Source organism: Canis aureus, chromosome 3, assembly GCF_053574225.1.
Source record: "Canis aureus isolate CA01 chromosome 3, VMU_Caureus_v.1.0, whole genome shotgun sequence".
Taxonomy (NCBI): Eukaryota; Metazoa; Chordata; class Mammalia; order Carnivora; family Canidae; genus Canis; species Canis aureus.
The window spans coordinates 72374995-72402774 of NC_135613.1; the positions used below are offsets into that span (position 1 = coordinate 72374995).

Here is a 27780-nt window from a genome sequence, read left to right on the forward strand (position 1 = left end):
CCCTCCTTCTCTCAATCTCAATGAACCTGAATCCTAACCTCTCCAAGCCTATCACCCAGGCAACACCAACCAAACACGGGTCTCTGAAGGTGAAATCACTGATGAGGTGAAGTCCTGGCCTTGTCGGAGTCCCCTGGCCCTACCAATACTCCTTGCCCTCTTGCTCCCCTGGAAACCCCAAGCTCCAGCATCAAAACACATTCCTTTCCAGCCCTTCCACATCCTAATCTGGAGGTCTTCTCTTCCCACTTCAGCCTCACTTCTCCACTTCAGATCTCACCCACCATCCTAAGGATCTGGCATTCCTCCTTCATGAGGGCTCTGTCTCTCCCTCTGCCCAGAGGTCAAGCAGCACCCTTTCTCCTGAAGCTCCTGGGCTTCACTTCAGAGCCTGCTTGCTCTCTAGTTCAAGGGTCATTTCCTACTCTCCAGATAAAACTTCCCACAGTGAGCTCTGTCCCTTCCCAGGAGGCCACTGTCAGACTTCCCACCTAGTCCCTGGGGAAGCCATCTGGCTCCCACCCTACTTGTCATGCCCTCTTCCATTCTGGTTTTCTAAAACTCCCAGACCAGACCTGATCCTTCAGCTCAGGCCCAGAAGCCCTAAGAAGACAGTCAGTACACTTTTGGGTCTGTAGGAACATATGCACGTTTAATTGGAAAGGATCTAGAGCTGGAGAATTTTCTGCCCCCAGAAGATTTGAGATTCACTGCTTGGAAGTCCCATTTCTCCCTGACAGACAGCTCAGGTTCAATGCTTTATAACTCCATGTGAATTTTGCCCTTTCAAAGACCACTTGACAAGATTCTTCCTCCCTGGCGTGACACCTCCATGAATTCCAGGGACATAGGGCTTTGGCACTGAAGTCTCCTCATCACCACAGACTTTTGGCCCCCTCCCCCTGGCCCTGGCCTCAACATAAGACATTGCTTCCTGTGCCACCAGGGGCTTATTATGCAAGCCTCCAGCAGACATCATCCTTGCCCCCTTCCAAAACAGAGCCTTCCAGTGTGAGGCTCCTCAAGACCCTGGGGGTCTCCTGGATGAGGACATGGGTGCTCCCCAGGGAAGGGGATACACACAGTGGGTGCTGCATTAGAGGTGAGAGGGTGTTTTGTTACAGCAGGTGGAACCAGAACCCTGGTAAAATTAAGGATCCCATAGAATCTTGGAGTAACATCTTAAAGAGATCCCAAGAGACCACTTGATGCAACCAATCACTCAAAAACCTACTTCAGTAGCACCATCACTGGAACCAGCGCCAGAGATAGAGAGACAGACATTGCCCACTGGGGTGGTATTTGGGTGAGTCTCACTTTTCAGAAGAGGCAACTGGAGGCAGAGGGGCTCATGGCTTGTAGATAAGTAAAGGAGAGACACTAGGTAAGGCCCAAGCACCCTGTCTTCTTAGGTTGGGTGGAGAGTTCATGACACATGCCCCTGTCCAGTGGTCCCAAATGTGACTGCATAGGCTAGCCCCTGCTGCCAGCTCTAGAAGTGACTGGGAGGGCTGCCTGAGAGTGGGTAGTCACTGGAATTACCAGGTCTCTGTTTTGCCTGAGGCATGCAGAAGAGGGTGGGAGAGAAGCTGGGTAGCCACAGCCTGTGCATGCAAATGAGATGGCTGCATAATTAATCATTATCAAACAGTTTCATTAAGAGATGGAGCTTTGTGGCTGTTTGTCTTGGGAAAAAAAACAACAACAACACTGAAACAGCAGGAAGGGAACAGGAGAAGGGAGGCTCAGACAATTGAGACTCAACTTTGAAACTAAGGATTCTGCCCACAGGCAGAAGCCAAGGATCTGGGGGTGGTGACAAGATCTATTAGGAGAGAAGGCTGATGGCTCCAGGATGGTTTAGCCCCCAAATCTTAGACGTGGGCTCCCCGGAAGTAATCATAGCCCTCCTGGACAGGGATGGTGCCCCTCAGCTGTAGCCCACCAAGAACCACACCAGCCACCTCTACCCAGGCTTCTTTCAGCAGCTGAAGTTTGGGGAAGGAAGGTGGGCATCTCCAGGCTGAGCTAAGGGACCCATCCCAGAGCAGCAGTGAGATGCTTTCTGGAAATAGACTGCCAGCTTCTGAATAGAGGCTTCCCCGGGGAGGGAGCAGGTGTTCTATACACATCCAGACTCAAAGCTCAAAGTCTCCAAAATGGCCTCAAAGCAGTGTGGGACAGGGAGAAGCCACTTAGAGAATCCAAATCTGAGGCCCTATTTATCCTTAAATCTCCACTTATCCCCCTTGTGGCTAATGTCACAAGGCCATAGACTTCCTAGGCATCCAGCTGTGGGGTACAGCCCTCAGCTGTCCTGGGCCAGAAAGGTCACCCTCAGAAGAAATCCTACCAACTCCTCAAGATTTGGCTCTGCTCCAGTCACCTGCTTGTCCCTGCATTTCCCCAGCAGCCATGGCTTCTCACACTTCCATGTTGTTCCCTCTGCATGGCCTTCCCACTCTCTGTGTTACCTGCCTAGAGCACTCCTCCTTAATCTATCAATGCCCATTTCAAATATCCCCTCCTCTGTAAAACCTTGCCTGACTCCCATACCCTACCAGGTGAGGTATTTTCTTCTCTGTGCTCTGCATAATTTGTGTTGTAATTATCTGTTTACCTGACAGATTCTGGCCATGAAACAATAAGCTCCTTGAGGACAAAGACCATATTTTTCTTCATCTCTGTATTACTAAGACCTCAGCTGCACTTTAAAAGTTTGTCAATTGGATGCACCAACTCTAGACAAATGTCTAAACCATCCAGAATAAGCTTATTTTCTTCCTGAATTTATCCCAAATCCTTGAGATTGGGAAAGAGTGAAGATGGGAGAAGTTGGGTTTCCAGGATCACAAGCCCAAGGATAAGCAACAGTACCTTAGGCTGAAGGTCAGGCCACAGTAAAGGCCTAGTGTGTTGGGTCAGAGCCCACAGAGCTCTCTTCCTAAGTTAAGTAACACTATGTAACATGGCGTATTGTCTGGGAATGTGGGGCTGAAGGAATTGCAGTGCCTCTGGATTCCCATGGCTGTGGGGCCCACCAGAGAACTCTCTACCAGTGAGGAGCTTTTCCTACAGTTCTGGAGCTCTGCCCATAACAGGTGTAACCAAACAGCCAGAGCTCTCTTTCCCTCTCTTCTGCACGCCCCATGCCCCCTTTCCTCAAACCTGTTGATACTTTGTGACTTAAGTCTTCCCTGTGATGGGCAGAAGGGAGAAGATCCATTTTAAATTAACAAGGTTATTAGCAGTTAATTACCTGAGGTTTCATTGTAATTGAAAAGAAAAAGAGAGAAAAGAGGCTCATAAATATTCCAGCTGCCCAATCTCCTCACTGTCACTGGGGGTGGGGAGGGGCAGATGACAACAAGGTTAGGGGTAAGCAGGGCCCTGTCCCCTACACAGGGTGTGCAGACCATTGGCCTTCCTTGCTCTCAGTATACCTCCATGCACTGCCACCTGTTTTCACTGGGATATCTGCTAGGGGAAACCAGGCCAAATGAAAGTGGGCTGCTTTCCCCACTGATGCCTCAGAGATGCTGAGAAATGCTCAGCTACAGCCATAAAGATGCAGAGAGACTTATTTTACACTGGGGTGTGCAAGAAGGAGGCACAAACCTGAGGCCTCAAGTCAATATTTTTACTGATTTTTATCTCAAATTGTCCTTAGTTATTCTGCAATTAAGCATGGCTAGCATATGTCAGCAGTATTGGTTATTAGTCCCAAATTCACTGCCACCAGAGATACCACTATGTCAGGGATCATCTCCCTTCTTCCTCCCACCTCCACCAGCCCCTGCCAAGAGGTGGAGGGCCATGGAAAGGACACAGAAGGCAAAGTCTCCCTCCCTCAGGCTGGCCATGCCAATGCCAACACCTACTCACTAGATCCTCAGGTGAAAAGCCCATACCCTGAGGTTCTTATCAGAGAGGTCATCTCCTGCAGAAAACTCACCAGAGGCCATCTCATCCCTGACACCCCACAGAAGGAGCCGCAGACCACAGACTCTGGGGGACCCAACCATTATATCAGCCTCCCATTCTCACCAAATTGTTCACTGTTGAGAGTAAATCAGTAGGAGGAGCTAATCCAAGAGCTGAAAGTCCCTCTACCCCTCCAAAAGGTCTCCCCCAGAGGCAAGCAGCAAGTGTCAGTGGCTTATACTCCCTGGCCAAGATGCTGGCAGAGGCACTGCTGAGATTCTGATATAGAGAGCAAGGTAGAGGCAATAACAGGATGGAGGGGTGAGCTCAAGCAGGAAGGTACCCTCCCACTTGCTTCAAGCTTCTGCTGCCCTGAGACAGCAGGCCACATCCCAGACCACCCTTCTGGGCCACCTTCCTTTCCTCCAGCTCTCTAGACTAAGCCCTCTCCCCTCTGTACCTGACTTTCCTGAGCAGAATTCAGCCCCCTGAGTAGCCAGAGTGTTCGGGAGCAGACCTCTCACCTCCCACCCAAACTTCCGGAAGCAACAAGAAAGAGCAAAGAAGGGAAGGACAGAGTACATACAAAACCCGTACATACCCACATATGTATATCAGTATGATTATATGAAGTATAACGTACATATAGAAAAGGCCATATACCATTAATTTTTTCAATTGAGCATTTACTACATGACAGGTAAGTAACAATATTAGCCACATTTTATGAATGGAGAAATTGGGGTTCAGAGACCCTAAGTAGTATGTCCAAAGTTATACAGCTATTATACATGAAGAGGGAGATGAACCTAGGCAGTCTGTCTCTAAATCCTAAACCTTCTACTGCATTGTTTTCCAAAGATTCCACTGAAGTAACGGTGGGGTAGGGAGGAGATGGTTAGGAAGCCAAGATGTATTAAAACTTGCCTCTCTCTACTCTGGGGAGGCTGTTGCCCAACACAGGACCAGAGTCATTCATCTCTCTTCTGCACCCCTATGTGGGAGCAGGGGTCAGAGTCCTTGATGGGATGAAGCCAACCCAGCAGCACAGACTCCCTCAACCAGTCCCCTCAGTCTCTGGCTCCCTGCCTTTTCTGCCCTCCCATCCATGCTCCCAGGAGTGGAGGGACACAGCTAGGGCAGGGGTGGGAAAGACCTGGTCTAGTTCTCATTTCCCCACCTGTGGGGCTGCTCCCATCCCCCCTCCAGCTGAGTCTGCACTGTTCAAAGTCACCTTGCAAGTATCTCCCGTGCCAGGGAAGGCAGCCAGGGGAAGAGAAGCAGATGGGCGGCTGACATGGGCAGCATGTCTACAGCTAGCAGAGGGGAGGGGGGCAGGGAAGGCTGATGCACAACCTGGATCCTGAAGTTTGGGTGATGACCAGGGCTGAGGGAAGGGCCAGGGGTGAGCCTATAATCTTAGGCTGTCCCTGGAACTGGGTTCATCTGGAAAATCTGTGGTTCTAGTGAGCCATGGATATAGAACCTGATATCTGAATAGGAGTGTAAAACTAGAGGGGGTGGATCTGACACCTGCCACCACCTGGGAGCCACGACACTCCCAGGAACCAGAGCTTCATTCTAAAGAAAGCTTAACCAGTGTAACCCCTTTCCTTTCTTTCCTGCCAAGGTTAAAACACACACAGAGAGAAGGAAGGAGCTCCCCCCATTCTCGGCAACCTATGCATCCCGGGGCCCCTGGGATTTGCCTTCTCTGGTTCTCTGCAGGCTCAGGACAGGCAGCGGTGTAGCCGCACCCAACAGAGCTGCCTTCAAATTATTTCCTGCCACTTAATGACTGGGAAAAATCACTTCGCTTCTCTAAATAAAATGCCTAAGACAGAGTTGGCACTCAACAAATGTTAATTTCCACTCCCTTTCTCTTCCCACCACTTCCCAGTGGAGGGAAGCCCAGGTAACTTGCAGAAGCCAAGGGCAAAGAGCCTCTCTCCCTTCCAGTGGCAGGACTCAGGGAGTGGTGGGACAGCAGATCCCTTTCCAGGCACCATTCCTAGCAGACACTGGTGGGGAGGAGGGCCACTTTGGGAACTGATGGACACTACTGAAAATCCTGCAGAACACTGGGATTTTGATACCATGTGCTGGAACACTCTTGGGGGACCACCAAGTATGCCTGAGCACACATTACAAGTCCACTCTGATATTCAGAGAAACCCAAGCACTACTAGGAGCTCACCAGCAGTTACTAGAGTTCCTGGGATTCCATGAGTGCTGGGGCCTTACAGGGATTCTATCAGAAAGATACTGTGGGATGATAAGAAAGCAATGAGAGTTGCTGGGGACATACCAGTAAGTTACTGGAAAACTCTGGAGTGTAACAGCGAGCAAAAGCACATGTGTGGGCATTCCTAGGGTGCACTGGGATTTTAGAGGATGTAATGCCAACTGGGGACCTTTGGGATAACTAGCACTCATAGGTTCCAGTAAGTACTAGGCTACCCTTCTCTTGAAGAGGAGCATGGGTGGTAGGGTGCAGTCTGCCTCAGGCGAGCCAGAGCAAGACAACACTGTCCCAGAAGAGGGAGTAAGCAACTGACCCTTTGAGCCGCAACCACCAATTTGTGCTTCCCAGGTATGGTGGCAGCCTCAGGGGAATGTGCAGCCTGGTTTGGAAAATCATCCCCAAAGAGGGGAGCAGCCCCCTGCCTGGCATCAGTCCCCACAAACTCAGGCCTCAGGCTTTACATCTACCCCCAAGGTAAAGGGACACCAGAGACACAGGGGAGGCCAGGCAGAAAGGGCCCTCTCAGGGCTCAGGCAGTAAGACCTGGAGGGCTAAGCAGGGCCCTCATCAACAGCAAAGCTGCCCAGCATATGACTGTGTCCCAGTCTCAGGAAGAAAAATTTGGGAATACTCAGGCTGGACCGCTGATCTGTGAAAACCTCAGCTTCTTAGCCCTGAGTGGCAATCACTGTTAGGAAATCTGGGCTCCTCCAGGGGGAATACATAAAGGCTTAGATAAAGTACTGCCCCATTCCCCACCTCCTACCCGCTTTTCTGAGCCCACCTCATTCTTCAAAAGCCAGCTCCCCACCTTAGCCCTCCCCAGAAGCCTTCCACATTTCCAGCAGCCCCTGCTCCTTTGAATGGCAAGAGCTCTTGAGCAGGCCTTGACCTCTGACTTGATCTGTGGTCTTGCCCCCACATGAAGGCCTTCTCCCTAAGGCCCATGGTGACAAGGGGACAGCAGTGGGACAGATCAGCCACCTGGCCTTAGGCCTGGCTCCAGCCCCATCTATACCTTCTGTGGGCTCAGGGCCTGGCGGGAAGCCGCTGTGCTCTAGCTAGCAGGTAGGTTTTGTTAAGGGGAATACATCAGTTGCTGCCCTACTTCAATGGATGGGACCCAGGATGGCTGTCTGCTCTGGAAAACACGAGTGGTACTGCTGGGACAGAGGCGCTCAGACCTTTCTCCCCCTAGCCTAGAGCAATGAAGTCAGCCCAAGCCAAAGCAGTTCCTATACATTTCCTGTCTGGAGGAAGCTTGCATACAGTTTAGACATGGAGAAGGCAAGTCATTCAGCTCGGGGCACTGACTTGGTTCCTCTGTGCCCCCAGAGTCAGGAAAACTTAAACCCAGAGTAACCAAGAGGCCCCAGGTAACATGATCCACTCCTCACTCTCAGCACTGCAGTTATGCTCCATGCATCCCTTCACTGGACCTGAGGCATGTGCATGCTGAACCAGGATACTCACACCAGTCCCCCACCTGGGGACCTCCCCCCACCCCCGCACCATTTCCCCTCGCCCAGATCTGAGGTAGCAGCTGGTAGAAGCCAATAGAAAGCAGCAGAGAAGCTTTGCACTGTACCAGGCTCTTCAGGGTGGCCAGCCTGCCTCTCTTCCCCCACCCCTCCTCCTGCTCAGCCAGCTCCAGCCTGGCAATGGGGCAATGAGGAGGAGGAGGAGGAGGAGGAGGAGGAGGAGAGGGACTGAGCATCAGCATGGCCAGCCCCAGCGACGGCCATCCACTCCTCCACCCCTGGCAGCACTGAGCCCCATCATCAGGCACTAATTAAATCCCCCTAATGAGGAAATAAGGATGCAGGAGCCGGCTCCGCCGCGGCCTCCCCGGCCCACCGCCCTCGCCTCTCCATCGGACTTATCGCTCGTCACAGGATGTTTACAATAATTTTTAATTTGTGCAATTATTAATCACTTTTCTATCTGCCTCATTTGCATAATAATTAGTCATCTCACTGTTTGGCATGCCTGTGAATGACAGTGTTTTAAATTGAATTAAGATTTTAATATTCTATTTTCCTGCTTTCTTCCCCCCTCACACGCTAATCAAAGTCAGATTTGGCAACCAGAGGGAGGGCGGGGAGGCGGTTGGCAGGCACTGGACTTGGCCTGCTCCTCACTCCTGAGAACGAAGCTGGGAGGGGGACGCCCCAAACCTGGCACCTGAGGGGTTAACCCAGCTTTGCCTAAGGAGTAGAGGGAAGCAATGAGAGAGGAGTGGGCAAAGGCAGCTGGGGAGGGGGGCATCAGCCCAGCTCAGCAGTGCCGGAGATCAAGAAAAGCACTTTCATTTTTTGTCCAAACAGGCTGCTTTTTGCAAGAAGTTAGAGAGCACATTATAGGCCAGTAATTGATCCCTGGTTACTAGTCTAGGTTAGCTTTGATGGCTCAGGGTCCCCCAGGTAGAGAAGCGGCTGGAACAGTCCAAAACCCATTGCCATTCTTTGGACAGACTGAGAAAACAAATGTCCGCAGTTGAGTTGTGCTCCCCTCCCCCCTCTATAGCCACAGGCTGTCCACACACCAGCAGGCCCTCTGCCAGGGCTGGGCACTTCACACAAGTGTGCCAGAGAGTGTGGGCTTCAAGCCAACAAGCGACAACAGGCAGGGGGCCTCGCTGGCCTCTGTCAGGGCAAGCCCCCCTCTGACCATCCCAGGAATCCTGTTCCAGCCCCATCTCCCCACAACTAGGCCTGCCTTTCCTGTTGCCATGGTAATCCCTGTGGCTGCCCTGGATACCCATTGCTGCTCCAGAATTCTCTGCTCAGGCAGGGCAGCCCTCCCCACAGCCTGATTAGAACACCTCCCCTTTTACCATCACTGAGGACAAAGAGTAAGGAGCTGGTGTATGATCACCAACACGTGGTCTGCAAAGTTAGACATTGCCTTTCCCTTAAGGTGAGTAGGGAGAGAAGATGGGGACATGGGAGCTGGTATGAGCCGGTAGCCAGGACATTGTGGCTGGGGAGGGGGGATCAGACTCCTCTCAGCAATCAAGGCTTTCCCCAGGCCAGAGGAGAGGAAGGACCCCATCCTTCTACAGAAAACCCTTCCTCCCACAAGGAATAAGGTCTCCCAACTCTGCACTTCAAACTCAAGAGAGGGAAGCCCCCTAGGTGAGGAAGAAATGGGGTTTTGCTGCCTGAGTTAAGAACTAGATGAGGAGAGAGGGTTAGAAGTTTCCAGGAAAGCCCTTCTTTTTCATGGGACTCCATGGCTGGTCTGTATTCTCCACCTGCAAGTCAGGCAACGAAGATCCTAGGCATTCCCACCGTCCCCTCTGATACAGGGTGTCCCTGGGCTGACCTATGAGCCCTCTTGCCAATCTATCTAGGCAGACAGCAGCCTCGGGAGCTGGCAATACCACAAACCCACTTGCCCATCATTGTCTGAAGGAAGGGGCAGGACAAAAACTGCCAGAATTCAGGAGACTCACAGTCTATAATCCAGGAATTACAGGGAGCTTTGGAGAAACCAGGCCCCCCCCCAGGGCTTTGGGCTTTGTCCCCAGCTCCACTGGAAGGAGCACACAGTCTTCTCATCACTTTGTAAATCAGACCCAAGTGAGCCCAGATCTCATGTCGGCCACATTGTCAGCAGGGGACAACACCTTTACCACAGCCACCTTTACCCACTGCATCCAGCCTCTGCTCCCCAGCCTTGTCCTCCCACAGTCCCTCAACAGGGAGGGCGGAAGAGAGTTTCTCCAAGGCAGCAAGACCTTCACACATAGTTGGTGCCACAGCAGCCTCTGCTGGCTGCCTCCGCCTTCCACACCTTCCCTAGGGATGAAAGCAAGGCCAGCCGGCCCTCAGAACTACGCTCACCATGAATTCCAGTTTACCTGGGACAGTCCTGGTTTACACCTGTTGTCCCAACATAATTATTAATAGCACAGGTATGCTCACACAGGCACACTCAGAAATGTCCCAGTTTGTACAATAAATTAAATGGTCTCTCTAATCACAGGCAAGTGTAGGGTCCGAGAAAGTCTGGGAAGGGGGGGAAGTGAAGAAGCTCTGGGCATAGAGACAGGCAACCTCCTCTCAGTCCCCAACCAGAGAAGAAGCTACTCCCTTTCAAGTCAGCACCAGGAGCAAAAGTCAGAGCCCCTGCCCTGGGCCAGAGCCCTGGCATCTCAAAATCCAGCTTGGGGAGAGGGGATGCAGATCTTTCCCAAAGCGGGGGATTGCCTGACAGATGGAACAGAAAAAAGAAGGTAGAAGAGCCAGCTCAGCAAAAACATACAAGCCTGAGGGAATAAAATGCTACCTTATTACATGTGTCCTGCAAATGGCACCATGGAGCAGTGTGCATCAGCCCATCCACATTGCAGTAGGGCAGTCCCATCCAGCTGGTTGCCTGGTACTGCCCTGGAGTATGCTCTCTGCCTTTCCCAAAGGCCCACCTAGATTGCAAAGCCCCTCTCTCCTCCTTACCCTGCTCTTCACCTGCTTTCCCCCAGCTAACTCCCTAGACTGAATTGCAAAATCAATAAAGACATTTCACAAGCCCTCCCATCCCCAACCAAAGAGATGAGGAAGAGAAATCAGAAAGTCAGCCCCAGGATACCTGAGCTGTTATCCCTTTCGCTATCACTCAAAGAAGTTAATGTAAATTAGCGGCAGAGTAATATACAAATAAATGCCTACTAACTACATCAGGAACTGATAGTTGTGCATTTGGGGGACTCGGCAGCAATAGTCCCCACTCCATAGCCATTCTAACAGATGTGAGGTGATATCTCATTGTGGTTTTGATTTGCATTTCCCTGATGATTAGTGATATTGAGCTTTTTTTTTATGAGTCTGCTGGCCACCTGTATATCTTCTTTGGAAAAATGTCTATTCAGATCCTCTGCCCATTTTTTAATTGGATTTTTTTCTTTTTTTTTTTTTTTTTTGCTGTTGAGTTGCATGACTTCTTTATATATTTTGAATATCAACCCTTTATGAGATACATAATTTGCAAATATCTGCTCCCATTCGGTAGGTGGCCTTTTCATTTTATTGATGGTTTCCTTTGCTGTGCAGAAGCTTTTTAGTTTGATGTAGTCCCACTTGTTTATTTTTTATTTTGTTGCCTTTGCTTTTGGAGTCAGATAACAAAATCATCACCAAGACCGATGTCAAGGAGCTTATGTGTGTTTTCTTCAAGAGACTTATGATTTAAGGTCTTACACTGAAGTCTTTAATCCCTTTTGAGTTAATTTTGGTGAATGGCATAAGAGTATCCTAGTATCTTTTGCATGTTGCTGTCCAGTTTTCCCAACACCAGTTGTTGAAAAGTCTATCTTTTCCCCATTGCATATTTTTGCCTCCTTGTTGGAAATCAATTGGCCATATATATGTGAGTTTATTTCTGAGCTCTCTATTCTGTTCCATTGATCTATATGTCTCTTTTTATGCTGATTCCATACTGTCTTGATTACTATAGCTTTGTGATATAGTTTGACGTCGTGGAGTGTGAAGATTGCTTTGGCAATTCGGAGTCTTTTCTGGTTCCACATAAATTTCAAGATAGTTGTTCTGTTTCTGTGAAAAATGCCATTGGAACTTCAATAGGCATTGCTCTGAATCTATAGATTGTTTGGAATACCATAAGCATTATGACAATATGAATTCTTCCAATCCATGAGCACAGAATATCTTGCCATTTATTTGTGTCTTCTTCAATTTCTTTCATCAATGTCTTATAATTTTCAGTGTATAGGTCTTTCATCTCCTTGGTGAATTTATTCCTAAATTTATTCCTAGGTGTTTTATTCTCTCTGATGCAACTATAAATGGGATTTTTAAAAAGATTTTATTTATTCATTTGAGCAAGAGAGAGTGAGCAAGAGAGAACACAAGCCAGGGAGAGAGGCAGAGGGAGAGGGAGAAGCAGACTCCCCACTGAGCAGGCAGCCTGATGTGGGGTTCAATCCCAGGACCCTGGGATCATGACCTGAGCTGAAGATGCTAACCAACTGAGCCACCCAGGCACCCCAGGATTGTTTTCTTAACATCTCTTTCTGTTAGTTTGCTGCTAGTGTTTGGAAATGCAACAGAATTTTATATACAGGTTTTGTATCCTGTGACTTGACTACATTTGTTTATTCTAATAGTGTTTTTTTATTCTAATAGTGTTTTGATGGAGTCTTTTGGGTTTTATAAAATCATGTCATCCTCAAATAGTGACAGTTTTACTTCTTCCTAATTTGGATGCCTTTTATTTCCTTTTCTTCCTTAACTCCTCTAGCTAGAACTTCCAATACTAGTTTAATAAAAATGGCAAGAGTGAATCTCCTGGTCTCGTTCATCTCAAGAGGAAAAGCTTTTAGCTCTTAACCATTGCATATAATGTTGGTTGTGGGCTTGTCATATGAGGCCTTTATTATGTTGAGGTACATTGCATCTATACCCACCTTGTTGAGAGTTTTTAATCATGAATCAATGCTGAATTTTGTCAAATGCTTTTTTCTGTATTTATTAAGATGATCATATGATCTTTATCCTTCATTTTGTTAATGTGGTATACCATGTTGATCTGTGGATGTCAAACCATCCTTATAATGATGGAATAAATCCCACTGATCATAGTGTGTAATTTTTTTAAAATGTATTGTTGAATTCAGCTTGGTAACATTTTGTTGAGGATGTTTTCATCTATGTTCACCAGAGCTTCTTTCCTTGGTGTGTCCTTATCAGTTTTGGTATCAGAGCAGTACCAGCCTTGTAAAATGACATTGGAGAGGTTCCCTTCTCTTCAATCAATTCATATTTTTCTGTTTAGTCTCTGAAGTTTGTATGTTTCTAGGAACTTAACCATTTTTTTCTATGTTGTCCAATTTGTTAGTGTGTAACTGTTCAGAGTAGACTCTTACTATGCTTTGTATTTGTAGTATCAGTTGTACTGTCTCCTCTTTCATTTCTGATTTTATTTGAGCCCTCTCTCTTTTATTCTTGGTAAGCTTAGCTAAAAGTTTATCAGTTTTGTTTCAAAGAACTAGCTCTTTTATTAAAAGAGCTCTTTTATTAAAAAGAGCTCTTTTAGCTCTTTTAGTTTTGCTGATCTTTTATATTATCTTTTTAGTCTCTATTTCATTTATTTTTTTTTTAAGATTTTATTTATTTATTCATAGAGATGCAGAGAGAGAGAGAGAGGCAGAGACACAGGCAGAGGGAGAAGCAGGCTCCATGCAGAGAGCCCGATGTGGAACTCGATCCAGGGTCTCCAGATCACGCCCTGGGCTGCAGGCGGCGCTAAACCGCTGCGTCACCGGGGCTGCCCCTCTATTTCATTTATTACCACTCTGGTCTGTAACTTCCTTCCTTCTAATAACTTTGGGCTTCATTCATTCTTTTTCTTGTTCCTTGAAGTGTAGTCTAATTTGAGATTTTTCTTATTTCTTGCATGTGCCACTATGAGCTTTCCTCTTAGAACTGTTTTTGCTGCATCCCTTAAATTTTGGGATGTTGTATTTCCATTTACATTTGACTCATGTATGTTTTTTTTTTTTTGAATTTATTTATTTATGATAGTCACAGAGAGAGAGAGAGGCAGAGACACAGGCAGAGGGAGAAGCAGGCTCCATGCACCGGGAGCCCGACGTGGGACTCGATCCCGGGTCTCCAGGATCGCGCCCTGGGCCAAAGGCAGGCGCCAAACCGCTGTGCCACCCAGGGATCCCCTGACTCATGTATGTTTTTATTCCTCCTTTGACTTCTTTGTTGACCCATGGCTGTGCAATATAGCCTGTTGTTCAGTGTCGACATATTTGTGCTTTTTGCAGTTTTCTTCTTGTAGTTAATTTCTAGTTTCATACCATAGTGGTCAGAAAAGATCCTTGATATATCAATCTTCTCAAATTTATTAAGACTTGTTTTGTAGCCTACTATATCACTTATCCTGGGGAATGTTCCACATGCCCTTAAGAAAAGTGTGTATTCTGTTGCTTTGAGATGGGATGTTCTGTACATATCTATTAAGTCCATCTGATCTAATGTGTCATTTAAGGCCAATGTTTCCTTATTGATTTTCTGTCTGGATGATCTACCCGTTGGTGTAAGTGGGGTAGTAAAGTCCCCCTCTATTATTATATTGCTGTCTATTTCTGCCTTCAGGTCTGTTAATATTTGTTTATAGATTTAGATGATCCTATGTTGAGTGCATAAATATTTACAAATGTTACATAAATAGGAAGCATTTAATTCAGCCACTCTGCCTGTAGCAAGGAAGCCAGGGAAAACTCCACAGAGGAAATACTTGAGCTGGGCCCTAAAAGATAAGTAAGGTTCTGCCGTTGGGGGGGGGGGGGGGGCAGGGTGCAGAACAGCAGAAGCATCTTGGAAAAGCAAAGAGATCTGAATCGGGATCCCTGGGTGGCGCAGCGGTTTGGCGCCTGCCTTTGGCCCCGGGCGCGATCCTGGAGACCCGGGATCGAATCCCACGTCGGGCTCCCGGTGCATGGAGCCTGCTTCTCCCTCTGCCTATGTCTCTGCCTCTCTCTCTCTCTGTGTGTGACTGTCATAAATAAATAAAGAAAAAAATATTAAAAAAAAAAAAAAGATCTGAATCAGTGTTGTTTGATCAGAGAAGTGAGAAGTCCAGCGAGTCCAGGGAAGGGGTCAATAGGTCAGGTCACAAAAGACCTTGAAGAGATGCTGAGGAGACTGGACACATCCTGTAAATAAAGGCCGCCTCCTCAATTGCCTCCCACGTGACTCTAGATACATTCCTATCTTCAGTCTCCCCCCATCAATACTGTGATAATTATGCTTTCCCTATCCTGTTCCCTATCCTGTATCCTGTTTGAAAGCTACAAACTCCCTGTCACTCCATGAATATCTGACAGGAGGTCTATGTGCTAATTAATTTATCTAATGTTGCATATTTGACCATCAATTATTAGCCCTGCTAATCAGAGACTTCCACTAAAATGCTGGGGGGAGCATCCTGAAGGTAATGAACCAACTTTGGCCTACTAACCCAGAGTAACCATCTCAAGATTCATTCATTCATTCATACATTTGGACAAAGAGCATAGGCTTTGGTAGGTCTGTGGTCTTCAGCCTCAGTCTCCTTGTCTACTAATGGAAATACTGGCATCAGATTTGAGTTTTTATGAAATTAATATATAGAGAGTGCTATATTAATATTAGCTCATAGTGGCACTAAATAAATGACAGCTATTAGTTCTGAGGTATAGTATCTTGGGCCAGGAGCTGGAGATTTGAAAGTGAGTAAAAGGTCTAAGAAAATAAGAATATAAATAAGAATAAGAAATTGACTAAGAGTCCTGGCCACAGGACCTCACAAGCCACAAAACAGTATGATGAGTGTTGAGCACAAAGTGCCATGAAAACTCAGAGAAAGGCCAAATTGGTACGTTCACTACTTAAAGCAGTAGCATGAGTTTGCATTATAAGTTCCTAAGCGGAATTGAGCAAACAGGGCCTCTCTAGCCCCTGCCATATACCCTAGAGGTCTTCCAGCACTTGGAGTGGTTGCTTGACTTTGTCTTTGCAAAAGTTTCTCTAAAGTCCACGTTGAAAGACTTTCCAATTAGTAACTAAGATGGGGAACTAGCATGAGACCATGTTGGTTGAGCTAATCTGAACCTTAAGAGAAGGAATGAGCCTAGAAAACACCCATTCTAGCTTTGTCCTCTCCTGCACCAAGAAAAACCAGGACAAGGCCCACCATCCCATTACCTTACGTGTTGAGAAAGTGTCAAAGAGCAAGAAAGTGGGATTTCTAGATGCTGAAGGTAACTACACTGGAAGAAATGCCAACTGCACAAGTAGGTAACAGGGGTAATGTGGTTCCATCTCCTCTAGTAATACATGTAAAGGAGCAGTGGAAACATCTGACAATAGTTTTCTCAGTGGGAAGCAATGATGGGATGTGGTCACCATGGGAGCTAATCCCACCTTAAATATATTGATTACAATACAGTATCTAGACTCAGGGAAGTAACAGTCCTATTGTACTCTGATCAGAATGCCCTGGGCCTTTAGACCCAAGCCACGTGCTATACTTTAAAGGGGACAAACTGGAATGGCTATAGAGGAGGTAGTACATGACTCAAAGTCATGGTGGAACAAACTAGAAAACAAAAGAATGGGTCCAGCAGCTTTCTTATAATGTCAATATAACTGTGACATTACTTCCTGCTCATAAAGGATGTGCCACAATTAAGGGGGGAAATATCTTACTATCAGCTACTTAAGCATCATGAATCCCAGAGATTGTCCCTCAGTTCCTGCCTTTCAGGTTCATGTGATACTCCCCAACACACAGCACCTGCAGGACGGCAGGGCTCAAGAACAGTTCCTCTTGTCCATTCAGTCTGTCTCAGAGTTTATGTATGACTCTAGGACCCACCTTGAATCCACCCTCAAAGGTTCACTGTGAACATACATCCAGGCCCTCTGCACTGAAGACCTCAGCCCTCTCTTATAGTCCTTCATTCTTTTCCTCCCACTTCCTCCTCTTGTGTCAGCCTCTAGCTGGCTTGTCATACTTGGTTCTGCTGCTGGGTTGGGGATGGAGGAGAGGGAAGAGGCCCTATGTGAAATGTCTACAGACACAATTAGACCCCCTATGTATAAAGATTAATTTCCTACTACCTTTTAGGCAAAAATTGCTTCCTATCTAGCACAAGTTTCAATACAAAACTCTCCTCCTATGACCTTAATCTTGTGATTCCAGAAGAGAAGGAAAAATTTATACCAACACATCTAAAATGTTGTCAGATAGAAAAGGGGTTATTAGTTTGTTTTCATAAGCCCCAAGATGGATCATTCAGGCAAATGGTGAAGCCCAGGGGACCATAACAGCCAATAGCTAGAGTTGCCCAAGAATGAACTACATATCGAGGAGGTGGTGACAGGTTGGAAAGTATTCAAATGTGGGTGAGAATGCACTTTGATTTGCCAGGGTATTCCAGCAGGGAGTAGATGGGAGAATCAGATCTCCTTAAGACCCTAACTTTGATTCTAGGATTCATATAATTAGCAGTGTATTTCCATAGGACCAAAGGTTGGGATAGCAGCTGAACTGCTAGTAAAATGATGGAAAATACTTCTAAATTAATTGGTGTGGGGAAAGTCACGAATAGAAGTCCTTTATGGAATCCTCCACTTCTGAGATTCCTATTTTGTGATTCCAAGGTCTGAAAGAGTGTCAGCTACTGGCCAAATCTATACAGCTGATAAGGTGCAGGTCAACTTTCTGTCTCAGGACAACGGGTGTGTGTGTGTGTCTCGCATGGGGAGTGGAGATGAGGATAGAAAACATTTGCTGAAGGGCCAGGGCATGGGCACATATGCACATACACATGTACACACACATCTCCCACACACAGTGAGGATCCAGAGTTGGACTTGAGGCTGGTGGCAGAGATAAGATCCAACAACCTTGAGGCCTGACCAATCACACAATCACCCACCCTGCCCCCCTCCAGCTACTAGTCCTAGGAGTCTGTTGTTAGGGTAACAGTGGCTTCCACCTCCTCTCTCAAAGCCAGTAGGATGGCTTTCATATTCAATAAGGAAGACCAGGGCAGCCTAAGACACTAAAGCTCAGAACCAATGCCAATCTGCCAAAGTACAAGCACTCATTCAGGAGCTGGGAACAGAAGGTAGGGCTGAGCAAGGAGGCTACTGTGATCACAACCCAGAAAGCCAGAGGATACAGTGCCCACCTTCAGCCATCTCTGTGGGTTCTGCGATTATGGCTAAGTGTCCTCTGGTTACCCCCTACTCAGCATCCCCCTTCTCACTCCCCTTCTACCTGTCCCCAAAGCTCCTGCTGTCTGCTTCTGTTCTTCTAATATAGGTTGACAGGAAGAAGACACAGGACACTTCCTGTCCTGGGTACTGCTCTGGCTCAGTGCATGCTCAGACCTCAACGGTTCAAGGACAGGCCTCCCCATAGAGTTATTTTTACCTGCTCCCCACTACCACTGCAGCCCCTCAACATCAACTGTAGGTAAAATGGCCCTTTGGTAGGTCTTTTGTCCATCCTGCAGGACACCACACACCCTACCCTGCTGCCAGTCAAAAACGCTTTTTCTTCACCAACCGAAAACTGCTTCCCAAAGGGCAGCAGTTCCTTCTCTCCCAATCTCCCACCCACCCTTTGAGCTAAAATGCTGAGTCCCAGTGTGGCCTGTGCAGGAGCCAGCCCTCCTCCCCCCTCTCCCTGAAAGAGTGTCAGCTACTGGCAACCCCCTGTGGAGGGGCTTCCAGAGGTCCCAAGGGATACACTCCTGCAACTTTTAAAGTAGCAGGGGAGCAAACCTCTGACTCAGGTCCAACCCTCTCATGCTTATTTTTCTTCTGCCTCTTAGGAAACATAGACACAGCAACAGCACCAAGCCCTGGGGGCGGGAGACCCCTTTCCAGAGTTCAGCTGGTCAACTGGTAAGTCCAATACTAATCAATGTCATTGTAAGCCACCCCTCTCACAACCAGCATTAGTTTTAAAGCCTAAATAAACAAACAAGCAAACCTGAAATGCTCATTAAAAATAACTGCTTTTTTTTTTCTTTTTTTCACAAACTCCAAAATAACTGCTTTTGAAATGCCACATGCCCTTATGCAGAGAAAGCATCCTCCCAACCCTAGACTTCCTGCCCAATTCCTACTGCTCAGGACTCAAACTCAATTTAGGTACTGTCTGAACACCATGGCCATAGGCAGCACCCCAGCTCTGCCCTCAGGGGAGAGTGGGGGTAACGCGTAAGGGTAGAAGGCTAGATTGGCAGAAGGTAAATGGGTACGCCTCACTGGAATAAGCAGATCACTCCTCCTCCCCCTGCTCTGGATAGCCTCTCTCCAGGGCACGGACGACTCTGCCCATTTGACCACCCTTCTTCAAATAGCACAGCCCTCAATCCCACTCAGCAAGACACACTGGCTCTCCAAACCCAGCCAGAGAACAGCCATCCTGATATTCAGGTAAGGTAGGGAGGGAGAGGGGAGCCAAAAGGGACTCAAGCCATTGACAGAGCAGAAACACTCTGAAGTATCTTAATGTTAACAGCTTAAGAGAAGATACTATTTATAAAGCACCTCCTACATGCCAGACACTATGCTACTTTATTTCAGATCCTCTCAATAAACCAGAAAGTGAGTTTACAAATAAGGAAACTGGCTCAGAGAAGTGAAGTAACTTGCTAGAAAATAGCACCTGCCTAGTCTTTGATGACCTCTCACTCTAGGAGACTGACCACCCCCCCACTTCCCCTATTCATGATGGGGAGATAAGAAGGACCCCTCTAAACAAAAAGGCAAATGTTAACTTCCCACTTTGGGGAAGCAGCAGCAGAGGGGTTGCTTTGCAGGAGTCTGAAGCCCAGGAGGAAATAGCCCCAGGAGATATTATATACCACCTGGAGCCCCTTTCCAAGGTTCCACTCCAGACACAGCCCACAGGCTACTTCAGCCAGTCCTACAAGCCTCAGTGGTCTCCCTTCAGTGCAACCTATGGAGATTGTTACAAGCCCTGGAGAATAGAGCCTGTGACTTACCATGGGAAGAAGTCCTCCCATTCAGGTGAGTCTTAGCCTGGCAGCAGAAGGGTATAAAACCCTCTGTTCCCAACCCACCCACTTCATCCTACCCAGGGGCACTCCCATCCCCCAGGCAGATCCCAGGGGTGGGAACCCCAGCCCAGGAGAAGACAATAAGCAGCAAGGGCCCCAGTGCAGTCTCTTCATGAGCACTTCAGGCAGTATTTGGCTACAAGGTCAGCTGGGACCACTCTGAGAGAGTGCCATACCAATAACCCCATCCTAGCCTCCCCTCCTTCCTGTGTAGGCTGGACCAGTGGGCAGCCCTGTCGTTCAGGCTTTCAAAGCTCAGGTAATCAAAAAAGGGGTAGGAGGATAATCTGGATTCCACACTAAGTTCTTTAGTTCTGGTCTTGGGGAAACAACCCTGAAGCTCAGAGTGGTGGAAGAGGTGACGCCCTTACATTTGTGTCTATTATTCCCATTATGAAAAGTTTAAATAGAGCCAACTGTGCAGGAGCCAAGGCAGGGGTCCAGATCCCCACCTCTACTCTCAAGACTGTCCCACACAGAGGAGGCCCTCTGCATACTTTCTCACTCCCCTCAGGTGACTACCACATGATCACTACTCATCAGATTTCCTTCCAGAACCCTCTTCTTGGCCAATCAATGCTCCCAGTTCACATTCAGGGCAGAAAAATAGCACCAGTAGTGCGTCCAGGCTACATGGAGTATATCAGCCAATACCAGAGGAACTTCCAGGCCTCAGGGTGGAATCAAGTCCTCAGAACTGACCCAAACAAAAACAATCAGGGGATTAAGTGAGTAACCAGAACTCTTGGCAAGCTGCAGGGTTGCTGTGGAGGAAGGGGCTAGAGAAAGGTACAGAGAGTTTCCAACTTATGATGGTCTGACTTACAATTTTTCAACTTGATGATAGTGAAAAAGTGATATGCATTCAGTAGAAACCGTACTTCCAGTCTTGAATCTGGATATTTTCCTGGGCTAGCAATACACAGTACAATACTCTCTGGTGATGCTGAGCAGTGGCAGCGAACCACAGCTCTCAGTCAGCCCTGCAGTCAGGAGGGTCAACAACCAAGGCTTTGACCACCTTTCTGCATGCATGCAAACATTCTGGTTTTCACTTTCAATACTATTCAATAAGCTACACAAGCTATCCAACACTTTATTATAAAATAGGCTTTGTGTCAGATGATGCTGCCCATCTGTAGGCTAATAATAAGTGTGCTGAGCACATTTGAGGTAGGCTAAGTTAAGCTATGACGTTGAGTAGGTAAGGTGCATCAAATCCAATTCCACTTCTAATGTTTTCAACTTACAATAGCTTTAAGGAGATGTAACCTCATCATAAGTCAAGGAAGATCTGTAATAATTCAGAACTCAGTCTTCTGTCCAATTCAGAGACATAGCTATAGAAGGCAACAAAGCAAAGGACTAATTGTTTCAGAATCTTGGATCTCCAACTAGTTCAGATTTATTTCCCTCACTTCACGTATCTGGGCCAGGCCAAACTGCACGCTGTTCATAACTGGGGGTCAGTCTCCCCACCTCCACATCTCTGGGAGATGTGAGCTCTAATTGTAAGCCAAGAGGTAGAGTAGCCAGGCTTTTCCAGTCCTCAAGAAACCACAGAGAATCAGGCACACTACTTGCCCAGCCTTGTCCTGGCTTCTCACCTATTAAAGCCTGCTTGCTCTGGGGGCTCAGGATGGCCCTCTAGCTCCCTCTGACTCATCCCTGAAAGGTTAGAAGGCTCCAGTGCAAAGCCAGGAATATGCGCGCACGCAGTGCCATACAAATGTTACAGAAATGGAGTCCTATTTCAAAGTGGTGGAGAAAAGGACAGCCTTCACTGGGAAGGGAGCAGGGGTGCCAGCCTAGCAAATACAACAGCTCTTCACCCCCTACCCCAACACACACACTTCCAAGTTCATTTCCTAAGAGCACATTCTCTCAGCCATAGCTGAAACCCCTCTAGCTGCCTACTCTAGAACCCTCTAGAGATGCTCTCCATTGCCCTATCCTTTGACTGCAGGTGTTGGACCCTCTCTGCTGGCTCTTAGCATGGTAACTGGGGAGTATGAAAAGAAACAGATAAAGCAAAATTTTATTTTCAGGGAAGAAATAAATTTGTATTTGAAATTACCTGAAAATACGCTGTATAGTTTAGGCAGACACACAAATGAAAAGCAAAAAAAAAAAAAAAAAAAAAAAAAACAACAACAACAACATGTAGATGGCAAGGTGCCCCCCTCTATTTGGTATGCCTGGATTGGTTCATAGGTATAGATTCCGACTTGTAGAAATGTTTTTACCCTATGCAGCAAATATATCCAGGCTGTGCAGAAAGACACTGGCTGGCAGCCCACTATGCATCAGCATCAGAAGCCGAGATGGCTGAGGCAGGAGATGACCATCCTGGGTAGGAAAAGCACTGCCAAGTTTGATGGAGACACAGTGACCAGGGTAAAGTGCCCAAGCTCTCTGTCAAGAGGTAATCAGCATGAGGGTCTTACCACTCCCTCAACCCAAGGAAGGGAGCAAGGGTAGACAGGGAACAAGGGGGAAAGTTTAGCCTGCCAGATCACCTCAACCCTACTATTCTTGGGAAATCCAAAAATTTTACTTTCCTGAATCTGCAGCCACTTACGGACTCTGATATCTGTCCCTGACCACAGAAGTGAGGTATGTATGCACTTAACATATGCTTGACACGCAGTAAGTACTTAACAAAAGATAGCAATTAGAATCATTATTATTATTATTTTCCCAGATATGCATTCCTCTCTTCCCAGATGCCTTACCTACCTCCTCCTAAAGCCCAGGTAAAACGGGTCAAGGGTAAGTGCCCCTCTAGCACACTCAGAGTCTTCAAAGCCAAGTTACAAACTGAAATTGCCAGCAAGCGCTTCTTCCAGGACGGCCGAACTCAGCCCAGGGTAGGCTGTGGAGACCCTTATCACAGAAGCCATGAGAAGCTGCCGGTAAGTTCTGTTGTGGGCAGGGGACGGTCCCCTGGATTCCCCCCTTCACCTCTCACCTTGCAATGGGGCTGAGGGTGGGGGTGGGGTGACCGCTGGGAAAGGAGTCTGATGTTGAAATCCTGGATCTTTTCCAACTTAGAGTAATTCTGAGCAAGTTAACCTCTCTGCACAAATGTTTTCTCCTCTGCCAAAAGAAAAAGAAAACAAACCTTGCTTACTAAGCACCAGACATTGCATTTGTATGTGACTCCTTGTAACTCCTTAGCTGACAGCAGGTGCTGAGTAGAATATGCAGGGAGGGAAAGATTTACTCCTTTTTCAGCTGACTGCTCTCTGTCCCCTGGAAAGGGTGTTCACAGGCACCGACTGAGAATCAAACTACCCCCAGGATCTCCTACATGCCCTTGTTTTCTGAAAGGTTGAACCTGTGTAAGCCCAAGGTCAACAGCATCAAATGGGAGCCAAACACAATTTCTCTACAGAGCAAAGGAAAACATTCAGGTACAAAGGAAAGACTGAGTCTTCCCTGTTTGCAAATAGGAAAAAAAAAAAAAAAAACAACGTCATGGGGAAGACGAAACTCCGCTCCAGCCTGGTCCCGTTATATCTCTGCCTATTTTTACAGGCCAGTCCAGCTACCTGAAAGCCAGCTCTAGAAGAATTTATGGCAACAACAAGATTCAAAATTCCCAAATATGGTAATCATTGGAGGAAAGAAATTGCCCAAATAACCTATGCAAAAATGCACAGTTCAGGACACACATCTCTGAACCAACTCAAACTTAAAACTAAGGTCCCACAATAACTACTTCACAGTGTAGATTCAGCTTTCCCACTGGGATTTCCCAGTCACGTGCAAACCCTAATCCAGCTCTTTGAAACTAAATGAACAAGGGTGAGTAAGCTACTTAGAAAGGAACGATGATGCACTGTGTGTCCTAGAAGGTCGGTGGTGTTACAAGACACCTGAGGGAAAAAAGAAGTCCAAGTGTTTCCCTCTAATTAATGAATGAATGGCAAAGCATCAAGACTTTTCTCAAAAAAAAAAAAAAAAAAAAAAAAGACTTTTCTCAGGTCAGTACCATCAATTAATTACATTCTATTTGAGCTACGGTGTCTCCTCACTGCTTTTTTCCCCTTTACATTCTTTTTTTTTTTTTTTTAAGATTTTATTTATTTATTCATGAGAGACACTGAGAGAGAGAGGCAGAGACACAGGCAGAGGGATAAACAGGCTCCATGCAGGAAGCCTGATGTGGGACTCGAACCTGGGTCTCCAGGATTACACCCTGGGCCGAAGGCAGCGCTAAACCGCTGAGCCACCTGGGCTGCCCCCTTTACATTCTTTGAGGTTATAATTCACATACCATAAAATTCACCCTTTTAAGATGCAAAATCCAGGTGTTTTTAGTATTGCTCACTGCTGCTTAAATCTAAACTTCAGAGTGGAGGAAGTGGCACAGGAAAGGAAGGAAGACAGGAGTGTCTGAATTTGATTCAAACAAACCAAACCTGCCCTGTAGAGAAAGTATTCCAAAGCCTAAGGGAGACTCTGATCTAATCTAAATACCAGATCTCTCTCTTAAAAATATTTACCATATTGAAAACAGGGTTATATTTCTGGTTTTAAGGGACAGACAAGAAGTGGAAGAGGCAACTGAAAGTATTCCTGAGAGAGGCTAAGGCTTATTACTTTGAAAAACATGCATGAGACCCAGGGCCCTCCTTTCCCTCGTCAGGAAAAGGCATATCACACTGCCCTCTAGTAGCCAGCCTGGGGAATGACAGCCAGCCACCCGCTGGACAGGCTTGAGGTCTCTGCCCTGGAGGACATGCGGTGCTCACACACACAAAGGCAGAGAAATCAGAGAGAAGGAATTTATCAATTTCACCAATGCCTACTAAACACAAAGCTCATCTACAAAGAACCTATTTGCTTCTCCTCCACCTCAGTCTTTGCTTAAAAATAGACAGATTCCTTTGTTAAGGGGAAAAAAAGTGGTTTAAGGATTCCAAAAAAACGGAGTCTGTCTTACTTAGTCTAATTCAGGCTGCTATAACAAAACACCATAGGCTGGAGAGCTTAACATATAATTATTTCTCACAAGTCTGAAGGCTGGGAGTCCAAGATCAAGGCACTAGCAGACTGATTTGGTGTCTGACAAGGGCTGGCTTCCTTGTTGAGAGGTCAGCTCACTGTGTCCTAACATGGTAGAAAGAGCAAGGGAGCTCTCTGGAGTCTCTTTTTACAAGGTCGCTAATTTCATTCACGAGGCTCCACCCTCTCAGGACCTAAACACCTCCTACAGTTCCTACCTCCTAATAATACCATCACCTTGGGGTTAGGATTTCAACATGGGAATGTGGGGGGATAGGACACTCAGTCCATGACAGTTTCTTAACGCAAGGTGTTCCTAAGAAAGTGTGGGGCCCTACTCAAATGAAGGTAAAAACCTAAACCCATATATGGAAATAAAACCCAGCTGTGTACAAGAATTGTGACAAAGGGCTAGGAGTTGAATGTACTCACTGCCACTTCTGGCCAAGGAAAGGAGATGGCTTACAAAACAGCTTGTAAAAGTATTAACTGTAAGTAGTAACTTACAGTAGGATCCAGGGCCGAGAGCCTATATTCACTGGGGCCTTTTCATAAAATAAGCTTTTTATTTTGGAAAAATTTAAACTTAGAGCAAGTTGTAAAGATAACATGCAGAGTTTTGTTACTCTCTAACTCAAAGCTCTTTTTTTTTTTTTTTTTTTAAATTTTTATTTATTTATGATAGTCACAGAGAGAGAAAGAGAGAGGCAGAGACATAGGCAGAGGGAGAAGCAGGCTCCATGCACCGGAAGCCCGATGTGGGATTCGATCCCGGGTCTCCAGGATCGCGCCCTGGGCCAAAGGCAGGCGCCAAACCGCTGCGCCACCCAAGGATCCCCTAACTCAAAGCTCTTGACTGTTAAACTTCTTCTGTAACTATGGTACAACTGTCAAAACTAAGAAATTAATGATGGCACATTTCTAGGAAGTAAACTCTAGACTTTATTAGGATGTCACCAGTTTCACCACTAATCTTCTAACCTTGGATCTTTTTACAAAATGTTTATAGCAAGGAGCCAAAGGACCAGAAAGGCAGTGTGCAACCCAGACACTAGGTTCTAGTCCCAACTGTGCTTCATGCTAACTGTAGAACCTTAGAGCTTGTTTTCTGAGCTTGTCTCTTTTCTAACATACCTCCATCTCACAGATGCTGATTCTAGACATAAAGCTTACCCTCATCTCTATTCCCAAGCACTTCTCTGACAGCCACTGGCTAGAGTTAAGGAAGAGACATCTCCAACAGTGACTCCAGCTGAGACTCTCCAGTTAGAGAATGGAATCCCTTTGGGAATTTTCAGATTTCAAAATTCAAAATCCACGTCTCAGATGGCCGGAGGGTGGATACCCTTTCTTAGGGGTCTGAGAAGACACTGCAGCAGAGACTAGAGCTGTCCAAAAACATCCATTTTTCCCTTCTTCCTGGGTATGCATTACATTTCTGAGGCTTTCTTGAATTAAGGGACACCATGCAACTAAGTTCTAGCCAACAGAATGTGAGTGGAAGTTTGTGCTACTTCTAGAGCTGGCCTGTTACATCTGCCAAGCAATCTCCCAAGTTCTTTTCAACTCACTAAAGGCACAACACCCAAAGCAATCTTGGAGGCTATGTTAGCATTGGCATCAGCCTGGTCCCTAGACAACTGCATGGAATAGAGTACCCCTCCCACTAACCCAATCTGAAACTACCCTAGACATTACACGAATGAAGGAGGAAAAAAAACTTCTATTGTGAGAAGTTAGTCCATTTGATAGTTGTCATGACAGTTTAGCCTAATAACAGTGCAAAATGTCAATTCTATTAGAGCAAGACCTTGGTTCTGATCTCCACTTGGGGCCTCAGGTGCATGGAACTGAGGTGACCACCCTCCACGTTCATCCACACGAGGCCTCTCCTGTTTCCCTTTCCCTCCATCATTCCCTCTTCCAGTCCCATTCTGTCCCTTCCCACAGACCCTATTCCAGTGAGTTAAGGTGTATGTTCTCCTTAAAAAACATCATTTAGTGTGTTTAATTTACTTAGCTGGTTTTTGCTGTAAACTGATTTTTTTTTTCCTCATCTGGAGTCTATCATGTCACAGCAGTTCCTAACTGCTTGCATCTGACTGCTTTTATAATATTCTATCATATGCATATACCACATTTTATTTATCAATTCCCTTAGGGACAGACATCTAAGTTGCTTCCAGCTTCTTGCTACCCAAACTATATATTGATAAGCATCCTTTTATGTAACTCCTTGTGGATCTGTGCAAGTTTCTCTGAAGGATATAGCCAGGAGTGGAAGTACTTTGATGTAGAGTATATACATTCTTAATGCATTAGTTACCTATTGCTGTATAACAAATTATCTCAAAACTCAGTAGCTTAAAACAATAACATCTACAGAACGAGAATGAATGTTGGTAAATGTAACTGATAAGAAACTTGTAACCAGAATATATAAAGAATTCTACATACGGGTGTGTCTGTGTGTTTGTGTGCGTGCGTATATACATATGATAATCCAACTGAAAAATGGGCAAAGGATTTGAATAAACATTTCTCCAAAGAAGATATATAAAAATGTTAAAAATTAGGCATTAGGAAAGTGCAAATCAAAACCACAATGAGATACCACTTTACACCCACTAGTATGGCTGTAATCAAGGCAGAGAAAAATAGGTGTTGGCAAAGATGTGGAGAAACTGGAACTCTCGTATGCTGCTTTGGAAGTTTGGCAGTTCCTCAAAAAGTTAAACATGGGGTTTACTATATGACCTGGCAATTCTACTCCAAGAGAAATGAAAATGTACACCCATACAAAAAACTTGTACATAAATGTTCACAGCAGCATCATTCACAACAGAACGTATAAACAATGCAAATGTCCATTGACTAATGCATAAATGATATGTATGCTATCCACAAGGGAATATTATTGAGCCAAAAGGAGGAATGAAGGACTGATATGTACTACAACACAGATGAAACTTAAAAACATTAT

General features: G+C 46.4%; 2 protein-coding genes across 29 annotated transcripts in view; one reads left to right on the plus strand and one right to left on the minus strand.

The window, feature by feature from the left end:
• BUD13 (BUD13 spliceosome associated protein) overlaps positions 1–27780 on the minus strand; it is a 101117-nt gene that overhangs the window by 39445 nt on the left and 33892 nt on the right. The window lies entirely within an intron of this gene.
• On the plus strand, positions 8925–23733 carry LOC144311309 (uncharacterized). Of its 27 annotated transcripts, none has more exons than XR_013376882.1 (10): positions 8931–9088; positions 18528–18600; positions 19008–19137; positions 19524–19734; positions 20299–20512; positions 22040–22209; positions 22358–22400; positions 22489–22699; positions 23048–23200; positions 23325–23733. XR_013376882.1 is itself a non-coding variant. In XM_077893628.1 (9 exons), exons 1-9 carry the CDS (start codon positions 9039–9041, stop codon positions 23399–23401), a joined length of 1005 nt encoding a protein of 334 aa, XP_077749754.1. In that variant the 5' UTR covers positions 8931–9038; the 3' UTR covers positions 23402–23733. The 27 variants fall into 27 exon arrangements, 4 of the variants coding, with proteins under 4 accessions (XP_077749757.1, XP_077749756.1, XP_077749754.1 ...); XR_013376883.1 differs by having other exon boundaries at positions 19062–19137; XR_013376884.1 differs by lacking the exons at positions 19008–19137; positions 20299–20512 and adding exons at positions 19999–20043; positions 20186–20298.